The following is a 19,177-nucleotide window of genomic DNA, read 5'->3' as shown; positions in this document are numbered from 1 at the left end:
CTCTATGCTTACATTTGTTTCAAATCAGACATGTGGCTGAATACGGTTTCAACCCTTTTGATCATTATTCATCATGCTCTACAGAGACACCTAGCGTACAGACGTTGCTTGATTCACATTGAAATCAGTGTCAGAGCCGAGACCAAGGCATTGCAGCCAGATTATCTTCCTTTATACTCTGATACAAAGACATCAACAGATGGCTGCATATGATCTGAATGTCAGCACTGTGTTCTTCAGCACCTCATTGATGAATGTGTTGGGATGTAATCGCAGATGGTACACCAGAAGACTAATCGGCTTTGTCTAAACGACTCCACAAGTCGTCTTGCTTCTGTTGACTGTCTTAAAAGTCTTCTGGTTTATAGAGGAATATTTCTTGCTGGTTTGTGTGTGTGTGTGTGTGTGTGTGTGTGTGTGTGAAAAAAAATGACTTATTTTTCAATAAGATGATTTTGCAAAAGAATCTAATTTTTCAATTTTTTTTTTCTTTTTTAACAGAAACTGACATCTACAAGGTTTGTCAGGTTTATTAACAGTAAATACATACATATTTAAAACTTGATCAAAACAGACATTTTACCAGTGATTTGTTACACTTGGTGGTTAAAATACTTTTCTTCTCTTCAAAATGGTTTTGAAAGAAAGAGAGCAATAGGTTAGTGTCCAAATGCAGCATCAGAGTCGAGTCATAGGCTGAGTTTCAACATAAAACATACCATTTTCCAGTTAAAACAGTCAAAATTGGTTTGTAAATCTGTTAGATTGTCCATTTGACACTCCAAAATCACACATTTACAAATATACACACATGATAATTTAACGTATCGGGCGGTTTGCAGTCAAATGGTCACAGAACCACTTGTGCAATTTTAAAACAAGTTTATTTACAGCCAACACTTACTATAATAAACATGCAGAGAAGTCAACTAATGTTTCCAGGCAACACATTTCCACATCCCTGTTTCATCACACTGTTTAAAACTGAATTACACAGACAACAGAACTATGATCAAAGGTGAACCTAAATTGTACATGTTCACACTTACATGCTGGTCTCAGCAAATACAACCGGGGTGGAGGATGGCCTTTGTTCAGACTCAACACTTACTTTCATCTCTTCTGTGCTTATTTTATGGTTGATTTCTTCCAGCAGGAGAACATTCACACTTTTCCACTGTCTGTACTTATTGACATTTAACTCTGAATCAGCTAGAACCTGTTCAATAGCCATGAGGTCTGCCTCTTTGGCCTGTGAACGAACAAACGAACACACACACACACACACACACACACACACACACACACACACACACACACACACACAGAGTACAGAAGGGCATTAAAGGGTGCATGACACTAACAGCAACGTGTATAAAACTTACATATAGGTAGTATTTACATGAGCAGTATTCTATTAAGTGATAAATACTGACACCTTGTGGCGGATTTTAAATTTACACTTATGAAACTTGGCAGACGCCCTTATCCAGAGCGTCTTAAAAATGAGCAGTTGAGGGTTAAGGGCCTTGGCTCAAGAGCCCAGGTGGTCCTGGGATTTTAACTCGTGACCTACAGATCTGAAGTCCAATGCCTTAATATTTAGGGCATTTGGCAGACACCCTTATTCAGAGCGACTTACATTTTTTATCTCATGCATACAACTGAGTAAACATGGGCTGAAGAACCTTGCTCAGGGGCCCAGCAGCTTGGTGTGGCTGGGATTTAAACTCATGACCTTCAGATCCAAAGTCATATGCCCTAAACACTAAGCTACCACCTCCCACACATTTTAGAATTGGTGGGTTGGATTTAATTGGTAGGCCAATGATTGAAAAGAGATTGAAGCAGAAGTTTGTCGTTTTGCATGTTTTGTGGACTGAAATATTCTACAAGTAAGTTATAAATTCAATGCTTTAATGCTCATGATCAGAGGTAAATTGGTACAATAGGATTTCCAAGAATATAAAATCTAAATTTTGCCTCTATGTCAGTTTAATTCTGTGTGAATGGATGATCACTGACGCCTGCAGGTGGGAAATAAAGTGAATCTCCAGGGTGAACATGTTACAACAGAATTACAAGTAGGTGATAAGTGGTTTGTCTTTATTCAAGGACACGGTCAGCCTGCTTCAATCCCCAAACAAAGGCAGGTTAAAACTTTGATAGTTAAAAACCTGTGTTTCCCACCACCTTTTTAAACAATACCCCTTTTCAAAATATCATTAAAGACCAAAAGCTTTCACATGTCCTACCTTTAAGGTGCTGTTGAGAGCTCGGACCAGGTGCAGCTTGTCATTGATGGTATCGTTTTTGCAGCGTCTGATGAAGGATGATCTGTAGTCCCGCTTAGTCACAGGCTGCAGTTCTCCACATGGGGAGAGGCTGGCGTGTTTCAGGTGCAGGTACAGCATCTCCAGCTCATCAGAAGGAGGCCCTGGTGGAACATCACAGTGACTGTTAGACCCGTTTTATCTGCACGGTGTGTGCGAGGTGTAATTGTAATGAGTAGGTAAATTTAGGAAGCAAAATATACACTGACCAGACACAATATAATGACATTATTACATTATGAACGGTGAAGTGAACTACACTGATTATCTCCACATCATGGCACCTGTTAGTGAGTGGGATATTATTAGACAGCAAGTGAACATTTTGTCCTTAAAGTTGACGTGTTAAAAGCAGGAAAAATGGGCAAGTGTAAGGATTTGTGTTTGACAAGGGACAGATTGTGATGTCTAGACGACTGGGTCAGAGCATCTCCAAAACTGCAGCTCTTGTGAGATGTTCCTGGTCTGCAGTGGTCAGTATCTATCACAAGTGGTAAAAGGAAGGAACAGTGGTAAACCGGCGACGGGGTCGTGGGCAGCCAAAACTCATTGATGCTCAAGGACTGTTTTGGCAGCAAAAGGGGAACCAACGCAATATTAGGCAGGTGGTCATAATGTTATGGCTGATTGGTGACCATAAAGTTATGCCTGGTGGGTGTAAGGTGCAAATGGCTATAAAATGTGAAAGGGTTGAAAATAGGGATACAGAATTTTCACAAATAATCAAATGGGATAAAGGATAAATATTGTGTACAAGGGTATTAATAAACTACTACTAAATGTAGAAGAGTTTAAAAGTATACAGGTGTCGGAAAAGTCAGGAACCAATAAAAGTAAGACCACAAATATTTAATCTTGTGTGTATTATTTACAAGGGCTGTATGTTCTTATGGTATACGCATTTTCTCAACCTTTATCATGTTTTTGCAAGTTTTGCCCATTTTCCTATCGTTTCCAGAAACGATTGTGAAAAATGGTACAAAAGGTTATCAGGTACATGTATTAACTGTATTAAACATGTATACCAGGATTAGTCGTGTAGCTTTTAATGGCTAATTGACTGAAATAGGGAAATGACATGCTGGTATTAGGTTGTACTGTGAGGATAAAGCAGATGTCCGCTTACGTTCGTCACCATGGAAATCCTGCAGCCTGCCGATGTCACCGTGTTCGGTGACGCACATAGGACCATGAGAGTCAGAGCTGAGCTCCAGCCAAGACTCACTGTCTGAACTCACACAGTCCGAGGTGTTACACACCGGAGACACAAGGGGAATCATGTGCTGGCACGGGGACGAACTGGAGCATGGTGGAGGAAGACAGCCCTGTGCAACACAAACACACACATGTTGAAGAAATTGTGGTCTCTGTGTCTGTCAGTCTCAATGAGGGGGGATGGCCTCTGAGTGTCAGTACCCGTGAAGGAAACGTGGCCTGACTATCTCAGTGAAGTAGGTGTGGCCTGTGTGTGTGTGTCAGTCAGTCCTAATAAAGGAGGTGTGGCCTCATATGCCTGACAATCAGTGAAGGAGGTGTGGCCTGTGTGTCTCCCAGTCACAGTGGTCTCTGAGCCTGAGTCCCAGTGAAGAAGGTGTGGCCTGTGCATCTGTCAGTCCTAACAAAGGAGGTGTGCCCTCTGAGCCTGACAGTCCAAGTTAAGGAGGCATAGGCACTTTTGCTGCAAGACCCCTCAATAAACAAACCTTAACACCACATTGAATCACAGCTCAAAAAATAAATCACTCCTTTGAACACTACTTTAAATTTGAATACCAATATCCATTCACTAGTACTAAGAAGCCCAAACTCCATGAAGACGGGGCTTGCCAAGAAGAACTCAAGTGTCCCACACAGAGTGCTGATTACACCCCCCTTTAAACACCATTGGAATGAACTGAAACACCGACTGCACCCGATAAATCCTCATTAAACATCCATGCCTACCTCACTAATGTTCATTCCTCACAGCCACATTTAAAAATATAATTAAAAGCCTTTTCAAAAGAGTGACGCTTATCACAACAGTAAAGAGAGTCTGGAAGTATGACGGTCAGGTGAATGCAAACCTTCAGCCACATAGTGTACTTCCAATCTGTGACTGCTATAGTCGACTGTACCAGGTTACACAGATTCTATTATTTCATATACACAATGTATGTTCATAGCAAAGCTGCACTGGTAAGAAAAATTTACCCGTGGACACAAAAGGTCATTATAACCACTCACATTGATGGAGCTGCTGGTTAGCTCCTCAGTGTCCTGTGTTGCTGAGCTTTCTTCAACATCGTCTTCTTCATCACTGTTTTCACTGTAGCATTCTGTGTCTGTTTATTTATATACATACATACGTACAACACACCCACATACACACAAAATGAAAAGTAAATGCCATGATCAGAGACCACATCAAACTCTGGCCTTCTTTTTTTGACATAAAGTGCATATGCGGTCAGGTTTAACCAAATACAACGCATTGAAATAGGTCACAACGATGCTTTAACTGTGTGTGTATGTAAGTGTGAACTTGTAAAAGAAAAAAATAACAAATGGCCATTGTTACCTGCCGTAACAACTTCTAGAAGTTCTTTCTTGTTAGAGGCTGCAGTTAGTTTACTCAACCACCTGTTATCACACAAACAAAATACATGGACAGGAAAATAACCAAAGATTTATAAATTTAATATTGCTAATAGATTTGTGTACAATTAAATGTGTTGGTCCAAGTACTAAATGTAGCTCATAGGCTATGTAGAGAGTTTGTGCTTTATCTACTCAATCAGTGGAGAAAACTACAGGATCTTAATTTCACTAACTAATGACTAGCATATACAGTATGTGGTTAAGGGTTCTGCAAAAAGAACCACTGCGCGCGCGAATAACGCGCGAACACACGCATTCACACTCACTTGTACATATCTTGCGAGTTCTCAGCTGCAAAGAAGAGTGTAACAATCTGCGGGTGACTGGCTTTTATAGCACTGTTAAAAAAAACAACACATTAAAGAACAGGATGAAATGATTGCTAAGATGCACAGACTCTGCGTATGTGTGTGTGAGTACACGTTAAGACACAGCAAGACGTACAAAGTCATTCCGTCTGAAGAGGAAGTGGGAGCGTGGGGTCTGAGCACTATAGTTAAGTTGTGTTTACCAGACTATTTCCTGTGCTTGAGAAAGTGACAGCATGCTATTAGTGCAGATGTTTAACCACTCCGAGATTATTGCAGTGTCTTCACAAAAGGGGCTTCAGCTACATTTGGACACTGAAACGCATCGAAACGTGTGTGGAAGACAAAACCAGTCACAAATCCGGGACAAACCAAACTTTTAAATTTGACATTTTCATGTGTCAACATGTGGTTTACTATTGGACAATTAAAACAATATGTACCCGAGTATGTGTCTGAGAAGATCAAGGAGAAATGAAAGACAAAATAAGGTGGATATGTAAAGGATTCCTACGTGCTACCCGACATTTACACTGATAATAATTGAGAAAGGAAAGAAGGCATGCTGCTACGGGAAAAAAACAGGATGAGTTGATAAAATCGTCTCCAATGACAGCAGGTCACCACATACATTACATTTTTTCATCATAAAAAAAAAAAGCGCCACATTCTTTAAATACTATTTATCCATTTATGGTTGCATTGAATGCCACCAAATACCTTTAAGGCAAGTTAGTTTCTGTTCTTGCTGATGTAATAACTGTGATAAAGTGCTGGTCATTACCCCAAACTCTCTTCCTGTTTATTTTAATGAGCCATAATACAACCGTTACCTAGAAACCGAACACGTTTCTGAAAAAAATCAGTTTAATGTACATTCTATTTCATGTTACACGTTAGGAAACATGTTTAATCTGTTTATTATTATCTTAAGATGAAAATAGTACATCTTTACAAGGAAGACTCTTCTCTGTTCTGGTACCAAGGTGATAGAAGAAACTTCCACTTCATGTCTGAGTCACTAGCAGTCTTCAAAAGACATCTATAGACTTACCTTGTAATTTAACACTTCTTGAATTTAACTTTCGAACATTTAGACTGATTAATTTTTTTTATCTTAATCAGTATTAGAATGCCATGAATGTCAAGTGTAATGTAAATCTTTGAAATTTGGCCTAGGCCTAAGCCCAGGCTACTAAACAGTAAACATTTTGTAAGTTGTTTCCAGAGATGCATGCTGGCAAGCTAACATTCTGTGGTTGTTCAAAGTAAGCGGTTTGGTCTTATATTTCGCTGATTCACACCCCTGAATGACTAAACTAAAGGAAACCCAAAAAAAAAACATCACTCACAACTTCCTCTTGCACTCATGCGCTTGGTCCAGGGTGAAGTCTCTCAGGTTGATGTAGCCCTCTGCTTTTAGAGCCTGTTAAAACATGAAGATGAGATCTGAAGGTTTCACACAGGATGTCTGAGGTTGAGCACGGGTCTGCAGTTGGCTTTTTACCAGCAGCCTGATTGGATTTCAGCTTCTGAATTGTATCAAAAAATCCAATGCATAGCCAAAGCCTTAATCACTTTTGATCAACAGCCCTGTGATTTGAGTTGGAGAATATCTTTCTTGTGCTAATCACCTATTGTGCTTGATCATTTTATGCTAATTATGGCCTGGGCTAGATATTGGGGCAGAAAAACTTTTTGTAAAGTTCTATTTAAAGGAAAAACCTAAAAGTTACACATTTTAAAAAAGTATTAAAAAGGGATGTTTGGTGTCTGAAGTTTGCATCTATACTTCTGCTATGTAACTATAGAGTGAATGTAATGTAATCAAGAGGAACTTTTTTTACATTTCTGACTAATCAGAATGGAGAATGAATTCAAAATCTAAGATTTTTTAGATGATCAATATATTCAGAAATACTCAGAGCTCGTGAAAGCACAGTAAAATGAAATCAAATAATAAGGGAAAGCAAAATAAGTAGAAAAAGAATGCCAAAGTGCTCTATTATCATTTCAATGTACATTCAATGGGCAGTAGTTTTCATATTGTATGCCATATATTGTATGCGTCTGCTAAATGCCTCAAATTGATGAAACAAGCATTTACATTAACAGCATTTGGCAGACGCCCCCTCATCCAGAGCGAATTACAATTATCTCATTCAAACAACTAAGCAACTGAGTGTTAAGGGCCTTGCTTAAGTGCCCAGCAGTTGCAGATTAGTGGTGGTGGGATTTGAACTCACGACGTTAGGATCAGAAGTCAAACATCTTAACCTACCCCTTCCAAGCAAATGTTGCAAAACCTCACAGACTGTGACTTAACTTTCTAGCCAATATGGTGTAAATTCAGTATGAATCCTCACACGAATAGATCGACTAGCAATCCCATTCTCCCATTGTTATGTATTTTAGTTGAACTGCTGAGATTGGTCATTGCAGTTCTGCAGTTGTGGCAGCTATCACCTTAAAACCAAAGATGCTTTTTGTCATGCAAATATCCAATCAGCCAATCATGTGGTAGTTGCCTACAATCATGTAAATGTGAAGATTCCAGAAATGCTGGATCGAGTATTTATAGAAGCTTCTGATCTACATGGAGTTTTATGCACAAAAATCTCAAGAGTTTCCACAAAATGTTGTGATGAAGAGACAAGACCAATGTGAATAGACAGAGGAAGGCTCAAAAAAGTAGTTCATTTAACCATTCTTTGAACCCATCGTAAGCAGAAATGTAACATGGGAAACTCTTTTTTTTGGATGGCAGCGGTTTTCATACTTGCCAACCGAGAATGGAGCTACCAGAGGCAGGGTTTGAGCTAAATATCTGTTTACCATCACATTAAAAACAATATATTACATATATAGTTTGGTTAATTACTGTAAACTGCACGTGTGTGCATGTGAGCTTGACAAGCTGATAATTTCCTGAACAAACTACCAAAACTAGGAAGCTAAAGATAAAACATTTAACAGCATGAATTCATATATATAAATCCAGAAATTTGTAGTTTAAATCTAGATGTTAATACTGTGACAAAAGAGCTTCTTTATGAGCTGGTAGATATGTTCCTGACTGAACACGAAAACAAGCAAAATCAAACCCAAACATATCTAGTATATTTTGGAATTTGGATAATATGTGGAAAATTGAACACATTTTATCTTTGGCTAAAACAATTCCTTGTATATAAAAAAATATACTCAAGTGTTTACTGTGAACAAGTTGCAGTAGTTCAAAACCCCACAAGACTCACCAACACATTTGTGTACCAGTAGAGAGAACATCCCTTCAGCACAAACCAGTGTTTCTTCCATTTATTCATCAGGAAAGCTCGGTTCTCTCTCTTCTTATAGAGCCAGCCTTGACAGTCCACCTGTCCAAGCTCCTTCACTGAGACCCTCCTCCGACTCATCACGGCATCATCTGTAATCCACAGAACCACATACACAGTTTACTATACGGGTTTGAGAAGCAGTATTTAATCATCGTGTCCGCTGTGTGTAAGTGAGCATCAGGTTGCTCTGCCTACCTTGAAAAGTAGCAGTGGGAAAGTCTTGTAGAGCAAGCTTGAGGCAAGGACAGAGAAGATCAGAGGTATGAGAGGCTGAGAACAAGCCTGGAGAGACACAGCCATCAGCCCACACAGATAGTACAGACAGGGTATAGTTTTAAGATTTCTCTCTCTCTCTCTCTCTCTCTCTCTCTCTCTCTCTCTCTCTCTCACTCACTCACTCACACTCATACACATTCACACTTCCCCTCTGCAGACCTCGCACACCAATAGGGTTTCTGTTTGACCTTCTTGTCTTTTGCATGCCACAATATGACACCTTTTCATAAACACTCACACAGGCTGAACACTTACAGACTTCTGCATGTCACTAACTTCTGGTGCACTAATCTTAGAGGACATCAGGTTCTGCAAAGAAACATATAAGGGAACCAGCACTGTTCAGCACAAACTGATTAAATGAATTCAACTGTTTCAGGTTGGAGCCTGTTAGTCTGAGCTGCACTCAATTACTACAGAATTAAAAGACAAAACTGGGGGGTAGAAAACTAATTTACAATAATTCATGTCTTACTGATTTAAATTACCTGAAGCTAACACTGAAATATGTGCAGCTTCCAGGAAGTGTATAAAATGGCCTCCGAAAACACGTTAGTGCTCATTTTTTGGATCACAAACACACAAAACCGGGGGGGGGGGCAAACTTCTAACAAACCGGGAAAAAATGGTCCCTTATAGCGTTTGGCAAATCGAAAAGAATCGGTTGCTTGTAACCGGACGCTTCAAATGAGTCGATTGGGTGAGTCGATTCATGATAAGGAGTCGCGAATCATATAGCAAATCTTTCTTGTTTTTTTTTTTTTTTGTTGTTTTTTTTTACTTTTATTAAAAAAAAATTTTGTATATAGTTTTTACAATTATTTCTGAATAAATTTATATTAAAAAATTTAACAATAAAAAAATATGTAGCAATTAATTTTGCCAAGCAAAATATTCACTTTAAAAAAGATAGAATATTTATTTTTCACATTCAACTTTTTTTAAAGAATATAATTTATATTGCAGAAATTATATCTATGAGATATGTACTTTGAGTTGAATTTAAAGGAATAAATGGATAAACATTGTTGCTTGTTGTGTTTCAGTTTGTTTTTTCATTTATTAGAATGACGATATCACTTTTTGTTTTGTGGTAAAAGCTCTGGGTTATATTGTGATTTGTAGTGAGAGTAGGGAGCGGGTGGAGAGGTGGAGGTACATGCTGAAGAGAAGGGGAATAAAAGTCAGTAGGAGTAATAGGAGTGGTGCAGTTGCAGGGAGAAGAAGTGGAGAAGGTGGAGGAATTCAGGTACCTGGAGTCAACAGTGCAAAGTGCAGGCAGGGTGAAGATGAGTGATTTGTGATAGTAGAGTATCTGCAAGAGTGAAAGGGAAAGTTTATAGGACTGTGTTGAGACCTGCGATGTTGTATGGTTTAGAGACAGTGGCATTGAGTAAAAGACAGGAGGTGGAGCTGGAGGTAGCAATGCTGAAGATGTTGAGGTTTTCGTTGGGAGTGATAAAGATGGACAGGATTAGAAATGAGTTTATCAGAGGGACAGCACATGTAAGAAGTTTTAAAGACAAAGTGAGGGAGGCGCAATTGAGATGGTTTGGACATGTGCAGAGGAGGGACATAAGTTATATCAGTAGAAGAATGCTGAGGATGGAGCTACCAAAAGAGGAAGACCAAGGAGGAGGTTTATGGATGTGGTGAGGGAAGACATGCAGGTAGTTAGGTTGAAAGAGGCAGATGTAGAGGACAGGGGTTATGGAGATGGATGATCCGCTGTGGTGACCCCAAATGGGAGCAGCCGAAAGAAGAAGAAGAAGACATGCAAGTGCTTAAAGGCTTTGTTCAGAGATCCAAGTTTAGTGGTGAACTAAGAATGTTCTGACCAGAAGCCCACCCTCTTAAACACTGAGCTGCCACTTCCCCAATACATTTAACAATCACATTATTAGAAACCCTATAAAATGCTTGATCTTCATCGCACTTGTAAAGAGTAGTTATCTGATTTACCATAGACTTTCTGTCAGCTCAAATTCTTCTTTCGTATTAGCATTGATTCTCACTTGATATTTTTGGTGTTGATTCTAGCGGCTGTTCTAGAGGGATTTCTGAAAAATCCCTGTTTATCAACTATTTCTGAAACACTATTTTGTATGCGTTCCATTAACGAAAAAAAAAAAAACTGTATTGAACCTCTGCACCTTTGGATTTATTTGGAACATATTATTATTTATTTTTATTGATACTCAAACCACCATCGTCCAATTTCATTCGCAAGCTGAAATGCCTGTTGGCAACATTTAACATATGAATTTTGCATTCTTTTTGTTTTTTCTGGGTTTTGCAGTTTTCTCCCTCTGTCCGAAAACATTTGGTAAAATGTTCACACTAATTTAACACACCTATAGGAGAGAGTGTATGAAGGTTTGTATATGTGTGCATGGTGACCTACAATAGACTGGTTTACCAATTCAGCAGCAAAACTTTTAAAATCTAACCCTACTTTGCAAGTTTTGTTTCAGTTTATTAAAATATTTTGTTGAAACACATGCAAATATTGCTCTTGAATTTGAGTGAATATTTAAATACAACAACTAGAAATGAAGCTCAGTTTATAAACTTTATTATAGTTTATTGTACAGCAGGTGGCGCTTCTGAGTCACAAGTCACAAAGTACATCACAAGTCCGGTTTGTATTTTATTTTAATCATCATTAACATTGTATGGCCATGTAAACTAATGCACCATGTTTTCTCAGTAGTTTACTGAATTAGTCCTTTTGCATAGAAGCAGCACATTTCCTGTAAATAAAGGTCAAAAGATAAAAAGCTTTTAAGTTTTTTAATATCGTGTATATGGATGTGTTGTTAAATTTTACATGAGCAAACTTTGGACTAACAGTGATTGGTCTTTTATTTTTTTATAGTTAAATTAAAATTCTTTTTACTGAATGCTTTCAATAAAACTGGCAAAAATATTAAAGTTTCCTGATATGTACAGTTTATGTCATAATTGGGCAGTTCAAAGTCCTCAATGCATAAATCAATAGTTGAAGGAAAATAATAAAGTACACAAAATTTCCACTTGCTCAAATGTAATCAATCAGTTAAGGCATGTCTGGAGTCTAAAGTTACTCTTTTAGTTTTATACTTAAACTATAAATTAAATGAAGGAAAGAAGAAAGTTCAGACCCTAAACTTCTTTAGTTTGCTTTAGTTATTCTGTGTTCATGTTTTTTTATTACGTATTATTTCTAAATTATTGTTGTAACATTCAAATGAATTTACCATTTCTTGCGATAAACCTATTGCATTTTCTCAAGGCACTTCGAAAAGAAACAGCACAGCAGTCACACATATATATATATATATATATATATATATATATATATATATATATATATATATATATATATATATATATATATATATATATAATGTCTATTATTAAAGCTATTTACATGTAAATACACTCTCCTTAACTTATACATAACCAGTGAGAAGACATTTTAAAAATGAGGTACATTAAAAAACCAAAAACAACAAAAAAAACCAAAGTGAAAACACTTTTTTCTGGGAGGAGGTGAGGGAGACCCACAACCCAAACAGAAAACATGCTCAGTGAATACAAGCAAACGAAGAGATTAATAATTTATTAATTATGAACAACACACTTCACCTACACACCTGACTCATTATCTTTCTCAATGAAAGACCTGATAGCTAAAAGAGGTTCATGTGCATGGTGATAGGTTTCATATGAAGGCCCATATGGCATTAAATACAGCAGATGGAAAGGTGCTCTTAAAGGAACGGTACATCGAAAAGTCTAATGCACTGAGTGTTTCTGCTTTTTATAGCGACATTGTGTTTAGTCTCTTTATATTTTTCACTTAAGTTACATAACTGATAACAAAAGCAGGACGTCTGTCTCACTTTAAATCTTTTTCTGGAAATATCTGACTCAAACCACATCCACTTTTTCTGAGATCGCACTCACAGACCTCAGGAGAGAGTATGACCTCCTGTGAACTATGAAACAGGAATAAATCTTGGCCATGTGGTTGGACTCTGCAGCATAATTGGTGTCAGCCATCTTGGATCTTTTTTAGTGCAGATTTAGTTCACTTTGCCCTCAGGGTTATATATATATATATATATATATATATATATACGATATATAAATGGTTCTAAGGGTGTGACAAGCAATTTACCATACCTATGCATTGAACATAATTTTTCTGTTGTTTTTTTGCTTCTTCCTGCCCACAAAATCTACTAACAAAGTTGGTTCTAGGTCTATAGCCGAGTTTAAACCATCCCAATCCTGACCAGGCAGTTACTAAGGATGACTGAACCTTGTTAATACATTATCTAAATGCCCCCAACACACACACGTAATTTCTTTAACAGTCAACCATAAATATAAAAAAAACAAAATACCATTCCATCATTATGAAATTATAATACTGAGTGTAGAGGAATGAAATAATGAGACACAGTAGAGACACGGTCCACTGCACAGCGTTTATCAGTGTGAGAAGAGTTTCAGCCGAGCGAACCAGGCACTGAGAGCTGAAGGCTCCGCGGACCTCTTGGAGGAGCGAGCGGTCCGACTCTTACGGCGTGTGGTGTCTTGGTACAGCACGGTGGCGCTACTGTGCAGCTCGGCGTTGATGAAGCACTGACTGCCGCGAATGTGGTCGACTCCACGTAGGAGCTGCTTCTCACTGGTGGGCCGGTAGGGTACGGGGAAACACGGGGCTTCTTCAGCGATCGGAGGAATTCGCTCATTACTCGTGTACATCTTCAACATGCTTTCACCTGAAACAGATATGGCAAGAATATAAGATATTAAGTTCACTATCAAGTATCAGAGATGTTGAAATGTGAGTTCTGACTGGTTGGAAGGTAGTGGTATATGTTCTATAATAGCAGCTCTGACAGTAATAAGTAGGATCACAGATTTATTTTAATACACACATTTGACTACAGTATTCTTTTAATAGTGGATGTACTACATGATCTAAAGCCGGGAATAATCTTCACAAGCTAACTTTAGTTAGTTAGTGTATGTAGGATCTTACAGAGTCTACAATCACACTGACATTGTTGAATAAGTAGAGCCAGAGAGCTAATTTTCCTTTGTTATTCTCATAGTTATTATTTCAACCTGTTTTAACATTTTACTGCAAGCTGTATTCTGTATATAACTATGTTTCTAACAAATACAAATCTCGAATCTTGAAAATCTTAAATCTTTGTATAAAACAGTATATCAAAAATCTAAACAAAATGAGCTCAGGATCATGACACTTCCTACTGTTCCTGAAAAAGATTCTCAGCATCAATCCATATGTAAATAACAGGATGCTAAATCTAATTCGATGCTATTTTTGCAGATTCTTTTCACTGCTAATGGATCTGGAAAATTGGACATTGTTGCTTTAACGGCTCAGTATGAAAAAGTGATTCTAGAACGTGAATAATCACAGACTGTTAGATTTTCCAAATTTTTTCAACACAACCAACACTGCTGTAACCTGCTCCTGCTCAGGCAACACATGGAGATTTGGCCTGACTTTAATTTGCGTTTATGTTTTCCAAATGATTACATGAGTAAATGGAGGGAATGCAGAGCAGGTGTGTCACGTGTGGAGGAGCGCTAAAAGAGCGCTCCGAGTGACAATTTGTTTGGTGTTTGCGTTATACCTTTCTTTCCAAAAGCCCAGGGGGAATCAGACAGGCCCACGCACGAGTCTACAGGCATAGAGACAGGACGCGGCTTTCCTGCAGCACACACATACACACAGAACCATAATTAGCCCTGATTAGTAGTGTTACAAGCACATAAATCACACAATGCTATCACTGGGCTGATATCAGAGCCACATTTTTCACACACATTAAGATAGAAGCAAATGGTTTTAGCACTTACGTGTAATCGACTGTACATTATTTCAGTTTGATATTTATTTAGATGTGCCAAATCGAGGCAGATTTCTCAGCCTGTCTTGCTCAAGGACATTTAACTCAAAACATTTAATAATTTTTTTGAAATTGAAAAAGTAAAAATTTATGTATACTTCAAAATTAGCTTTATAATTTGCACACAAAGACAAACAGTGTCACTCTCAACAAAGCAACAATAAGACTCAAAATAAATAAATAAAATACAAAACTCAGAGAGAAATAAGTCAATACTGTTATATATATAAAACATATTGTTTATTATTTTATTACATATATTACCACTATGTAGATATACACATGTTTGATACTGTTATTATTATTAATTTTATTATTCATATTATTATTATTATTGTTGTTGTTGTTGTTATTATTGTTGCTGACCTCTGGAGGGCGCACGCTGGCGGAGTCGGGTCTGTGGGATGGCGATTTCTGGAGGACAGATGCTGACGCTGGGTTTGCTGACGTAGTCTATTACATTAGAACAGCGTCTAGCAGCTCGGTCCAGAGATGAATTTGGGGATTCAGGAGCTTTGTGCCTCATTTTGACCTGCGGATATGCGCCGTTCTTCACTTCCCTGTAAAGAGAGATGATTATTTTAGCAAACATATATGTATATGCACTTTTTACTATATACTGTATTTTATAATTACAATGTAGCACTGAATGTTATATATTAGACAGAATCATTTATATCACACTTGTATCATAAATGTAACTATAATGGGATAAAAAGTATGACTTTGTTCTTTTAATAATTAAATAAAAAATGATTAGCATTGGTAAACTGCTGTGGTATAAGAGAAATAAACCATTTTCAGGATGTGCTGGTGAATGTGATTTAGTACAAGTAAACCTGCTTCCTGTTAGCCTACATTACTCCAACCTGCTAATGAATATTTTACTTAAGTCTTCAAGCTGACTCACCGGGGTGAATAGGGCACAGCTGGAGGTGGGGGTAGGTACAGATCCAAAATGGCTGGCTTCTCTTTTTGAGTAGAAATTTCTATTATGGATGAGCGAGCAGCATGACCAGAAGGAGCACTCTGTAGCAAACACAAAACATGCATTAGACTACAATTTTGCAAAGACGAATATTCTCTCAGACTTGCGCAGCCTTAAAGCAAAGGAAATCCACAGCACCCTAAATATGGTCATCAGTAAGAAGTAATCAGGCAGGGCATGTTTGATGACTAGTCTACGTCTATGTTTAAAAGCTTATAGCGGCAAGACTTCACATAATTGCATCATGGGGTCAATGATATGAAGACACTCATTAGATCAGTCATCTAATCTAAGCTCAGACAGAGGCAATTGCAGTTAAGGAAGTTTTTACTGAAGGAATTGTGACCAAATCCAAAATTTTATCCTAATATCAAAATCCATTCAGGTGATCAGATATAACATGCAATTCAGATACAAGGAAGGGGAACAAGGCTTTGTTTTCCTTTTTTTAATGGGGGCCGGGTCAGTCTGTAATGGTCTGTTTCAGTCTGAAAATTACATGGGCCGAAGTAACTACCAGTATTATAGTGGAGATTTAATTATGATTTTTTTATTTATTTATTATGCCTGCTAATGAACCTGGCTATTAGGGTTTTACAAGCCAGTGCACTCTTAGTGCAGGTCCCGAGCCCGGATAAATGGGGAGGGTTGCGTTAGGAGGGGCATCCAGCGTAAAACATGTGCCAAATCAAATATGCGGATCACAAATCAGAATTTCATACTGGATCGGTCGAGGCCCGGGTTACCAACGACCGTCACAGTTATTGTTAGCCAACAGGGTACCGGTGGAAATTGGGCTACTTTTTGCCAAAGTAGGAGAAGGAGAGGAGGAAGACGTCTACAGAAACAGCAGAAAAAGAGAAGTGTAAGACAGTGGAGGTTAGGGTAGGCACTTTGAATGTTGGTACTATGATTGGTAAAGGGAGAGGAGAAAGTTAGACATGTTGTGTGTTCAGAAGACCAAGTGAAAAGGGAGTAAGCCCAGGAACATTGGAGGTGGGTTTAAAATGCTCTATCATGGTCTGGATGGAAAGAGAAATGGTGTAGGGATGATCCTGAAGGAAGAGTACAGTAAGAGGGTAGTAGCGGTGAAGAGAGTTTCTGATAGGGTGATGAATGTGAAGCTGAAAATTGTAGGGGTGATGATAAATGTCATCAGTGCTTATGCTCCACAAGTGGGTTGTGAGATGGAGGAGAAGGAAAAATTCTGGAGTGAGTTAGATGAAGTGGTAGATGGTGTACCTAGGAATGAAAGATTGGTGATTAGGGCAGATTTCAATGGGCATGTAGGTGAAGGGAAAAGAGGTGATGAGGAGGTGATGGGTAGGTATGGCCTTAAGGAGAGGAATGTTGAAAGGCAGATGGTGGTAGATTTTGCTAAAAGAATGGAAATGGCAGTGGTGAATACTTATTTTAAGAAGAAGGAGGAGCATTGGGTGATGTATAAGAGTGGAGGAAGGTACATTCTATGCAGGAGATGCAACCTGACAGTGTAGCTAGACAGCATCGGATGGTGGTCTGTAGAATGGCTTTCGAGGTGAAGAAGAAGAGGAGGAGAGTGAGGACTGAAAGAATAATAAGATGGTGGAAGCTGAAGGAGGAAGACTGTAGTTTGAGAGTCAGGGAAGAGGTCAGACAGGGGCTCAGTGGTGGTGAGGAGGTGCTGGATGATTGGGCAACTACTGCAGGAGTGATGAGGGAGACAGCTAGATAGGTACTTGGTGTGACATCTGGAAATAGAATGGTGGTGGAATGAGAAAGTGCAGGAGAGCATAAGGAAAAAGAGGTTGGCATAACATAATTGGGATCGACAGAGAGATGAGAAAAGAAGGGAGTACAAGATTCAGCAGCAGGTGAAGAGGGATGTGGCGAAAGCAAAAGAATGCAATAAATGTTGCAGCAATAAAGGATGCAGATGGAAATGTGTTGACTAGTGAGGAGAGTGTGTAGAGAAGATGGAGGGAGTATTTTGAGAAGATGGAGGGAGTATTTTGAGCAGCTGATGATCGAGGAAAATGAGAGAGAGAGAGAAGGTTAGATGGTGTGGAGATGGTGAAGCAGGAAGTGGATAGGATTAGTAAGGAGGAAGTGAGAGCAGCGATTAAGAGGATGAAGAGTGGAAAGTCGGTAGGACCAGATGACATACCGGTAGAAGCGTGGAGATGTTTAAGAGAGATGACAGTGGAGTTTTTAACCTGATTGTTCAACAAGATTTTGAAAGGTGAGAGGATGCCTGAGGAATGAAGAAGGAGTGATCTGGTACCAATCTTTAAGAATAAGGGAGATGTGCAGACCTGCAGTAACTACAGGGGAATTAAGTTGATCAGTCACACCATGAAATATGGAAAAGAGTAGTAGAAGCCAGGCTGAAAGAAGAGGTGAACCTCTGTGATCAATAGTATGGTTTCATGCTGAGGAAGATCACTATGGATGCAATATTTGCTTTGAGAATGTTGATGGAGAAGTATAGAAAAGGTCAGAAGGAGTTGCATTGTGTGTTTGTGGATTTAGAGAAAGGGTGGAGAGAGGAGTTGTGGTATTGTATGAGGTAGTCAGGTGTGTCAGAGAAGTATGTGAGGGTGGTGCAGGACATGTATGAGGACAGTGTGACAGCAGTGAAGTGTGCAGTAGGAACGACAGACTGGTTTAAGGTGGAGGTTGGACTGCATCAAGGATCGGCTCTGAGCCCTTTCCTGTTTGCAGTCCTGATGGACAGGCTGACAGACAAGGTCAGACAGGAGTCTTCATGGACTATGATGTTTGTGGATGATATTGTGATTTGTGGTGAGAGTAGGGAGCAGGTTGAGAAAAGCCTGGAGAGGTGGAGGTACGTGCTGGAGAGAAGGAGAATGAAAGTCAGTAGGAGTAAGACAGAGTTCATGTGTGTGAGCTGTACATGTACATGTGGCTGTCAGGAAGGAGGAAAAGAGAAAGGCCAAGGAGGAGGTTTATGGATGTGGTGAGGGAAGACATGCAGATATTTGGTTTGAAAGAGGCAGATGTAGAGGACAGGGGGAGAAGAAGAAGATGAAGAAGAAGAAGAAGAAAATTATGCCTCCTAATGCTAGAGTAGTTTATTATTTTGTTATGCATGATACAGACAAATGAGAATTATGTTTAAATAAATGAAATAGAGATAAAAAGCCTATTAAAAGAGCATTATTGCTATTATATAAACATTTCTTCATTTGCACTGTTATCAAAACATTTACTTACTTATAAATATGCATATGGTTAGTGGGTGAATCTAGCAAATAATTAGTCTATGTTAACAACTAGAGGGTAACCGATTTCACCAATACTGATAGCTTGGTTGGATCGTACTTGCCAATAACGAATTAATCAACCGATAATT

General features: G+C 38.6%; 2 protein-coding genes across 5 annotated transcripts in view; both read right to left on the bottom strand.

The window, feature by feature from the left end:
* Window positions 1–514: 514 nt before the first annotated feature.
* Window positions 515–9,526, bottom strand: ipcef1 (interaction protein for cytohesin exchange factors 1). Of its 3 annotated transcripts, XM_083562539.1 has the most exons (11): window positions 9,384–9,526; window positions 9,151–9,204; window positions 8,815–8,851; window positions 8,539–8,708; window positions 6,634–6,707; window positions 5,240–5,311; window positions 4,894–4,955; window positions 4,560–4,657; window positions 3,460–3,658; window positions 2,256–2,437; window positions 515–1,252 (listed from the first exon to the last, which is right to left on the bottom strand). In XM_083562539.1, exons 2-11 carry the CDS (start codon window positions 9,196–9,198, stop codon window positions 1,046–1,048), a joined length of 1,149 nt encoding a protein of 382 aa, XP_083418665.1. In that variant the 5' UTR covers window positions 9,199–9,204; window positions 9,384–9,526; the 3' UTR covers window positions 515–1,045. The 3 variants fall into 3 exon arrangements, with proteins under 3 accessions (XP_083418665.1, XP_083418666.1, XP_083418664.1); XM_083562540.1 differs by lacking the exon at window positions 9,151–9,204 and having other exon boundaries at window positions 9,384–9,524; XM_083562538.1 differs by lacking the exon at window positions 9,384–9,526 and having other exon boundaries at window positions 9,151–9,369.
* Window positions 9,527–12,472: 2,946 nt separating this feature from the next.
* Window positions 12,473–19,177, bottom strand: part of cnksr3 (cnksr family member 3) — a 40,573-nt gene continuing 33,868 nt past the window's right edge. For both annotated transcript variants that reach the window (XM_083562520.1, XM_083562519.1), the window contains 4 exons: window positions 15,745–15,863; window positions 15,201–15,394; window positions 14,559–14,636; window positions 12,473–13,670 (listed from right to left, as the gene is read on the bottom strand). In XM_083562520.1, coding sequence (XP_083418646.1) covers window positions 13,378–13,670; window positions 14,559–14,636; window positions 15,201–15,394; window positions 15,745–15,863 — 684 coding nt within the window. In that variant the 3' untranslated portion in view covers window positions 12,473–13,377. The remainder of the gene's footprint in view (window positions 13,671–14,558; window positions 14,637–15,200; window positions 15,395–15,744; window positions 15,864–19,177) is intronic.

Source organism: Silurus aristotelis (assembly GCF_946808225.1).
Source record: "Silurus aristotelis genome assembly, chromosome: 15".
Classification (NCBI taxonomy): domain Eukaryota; kingdom Metazoa; phylum Chordata; class Actinopteri; order Siluriformes; family Siluridae; genus Silurus; species Silurus aristotelis.
The sequence above is the reverse complement of the archived record's forward strand: the minus strand, read 5'-3'. Positions and strand labels throughout refer to the sequence as shown.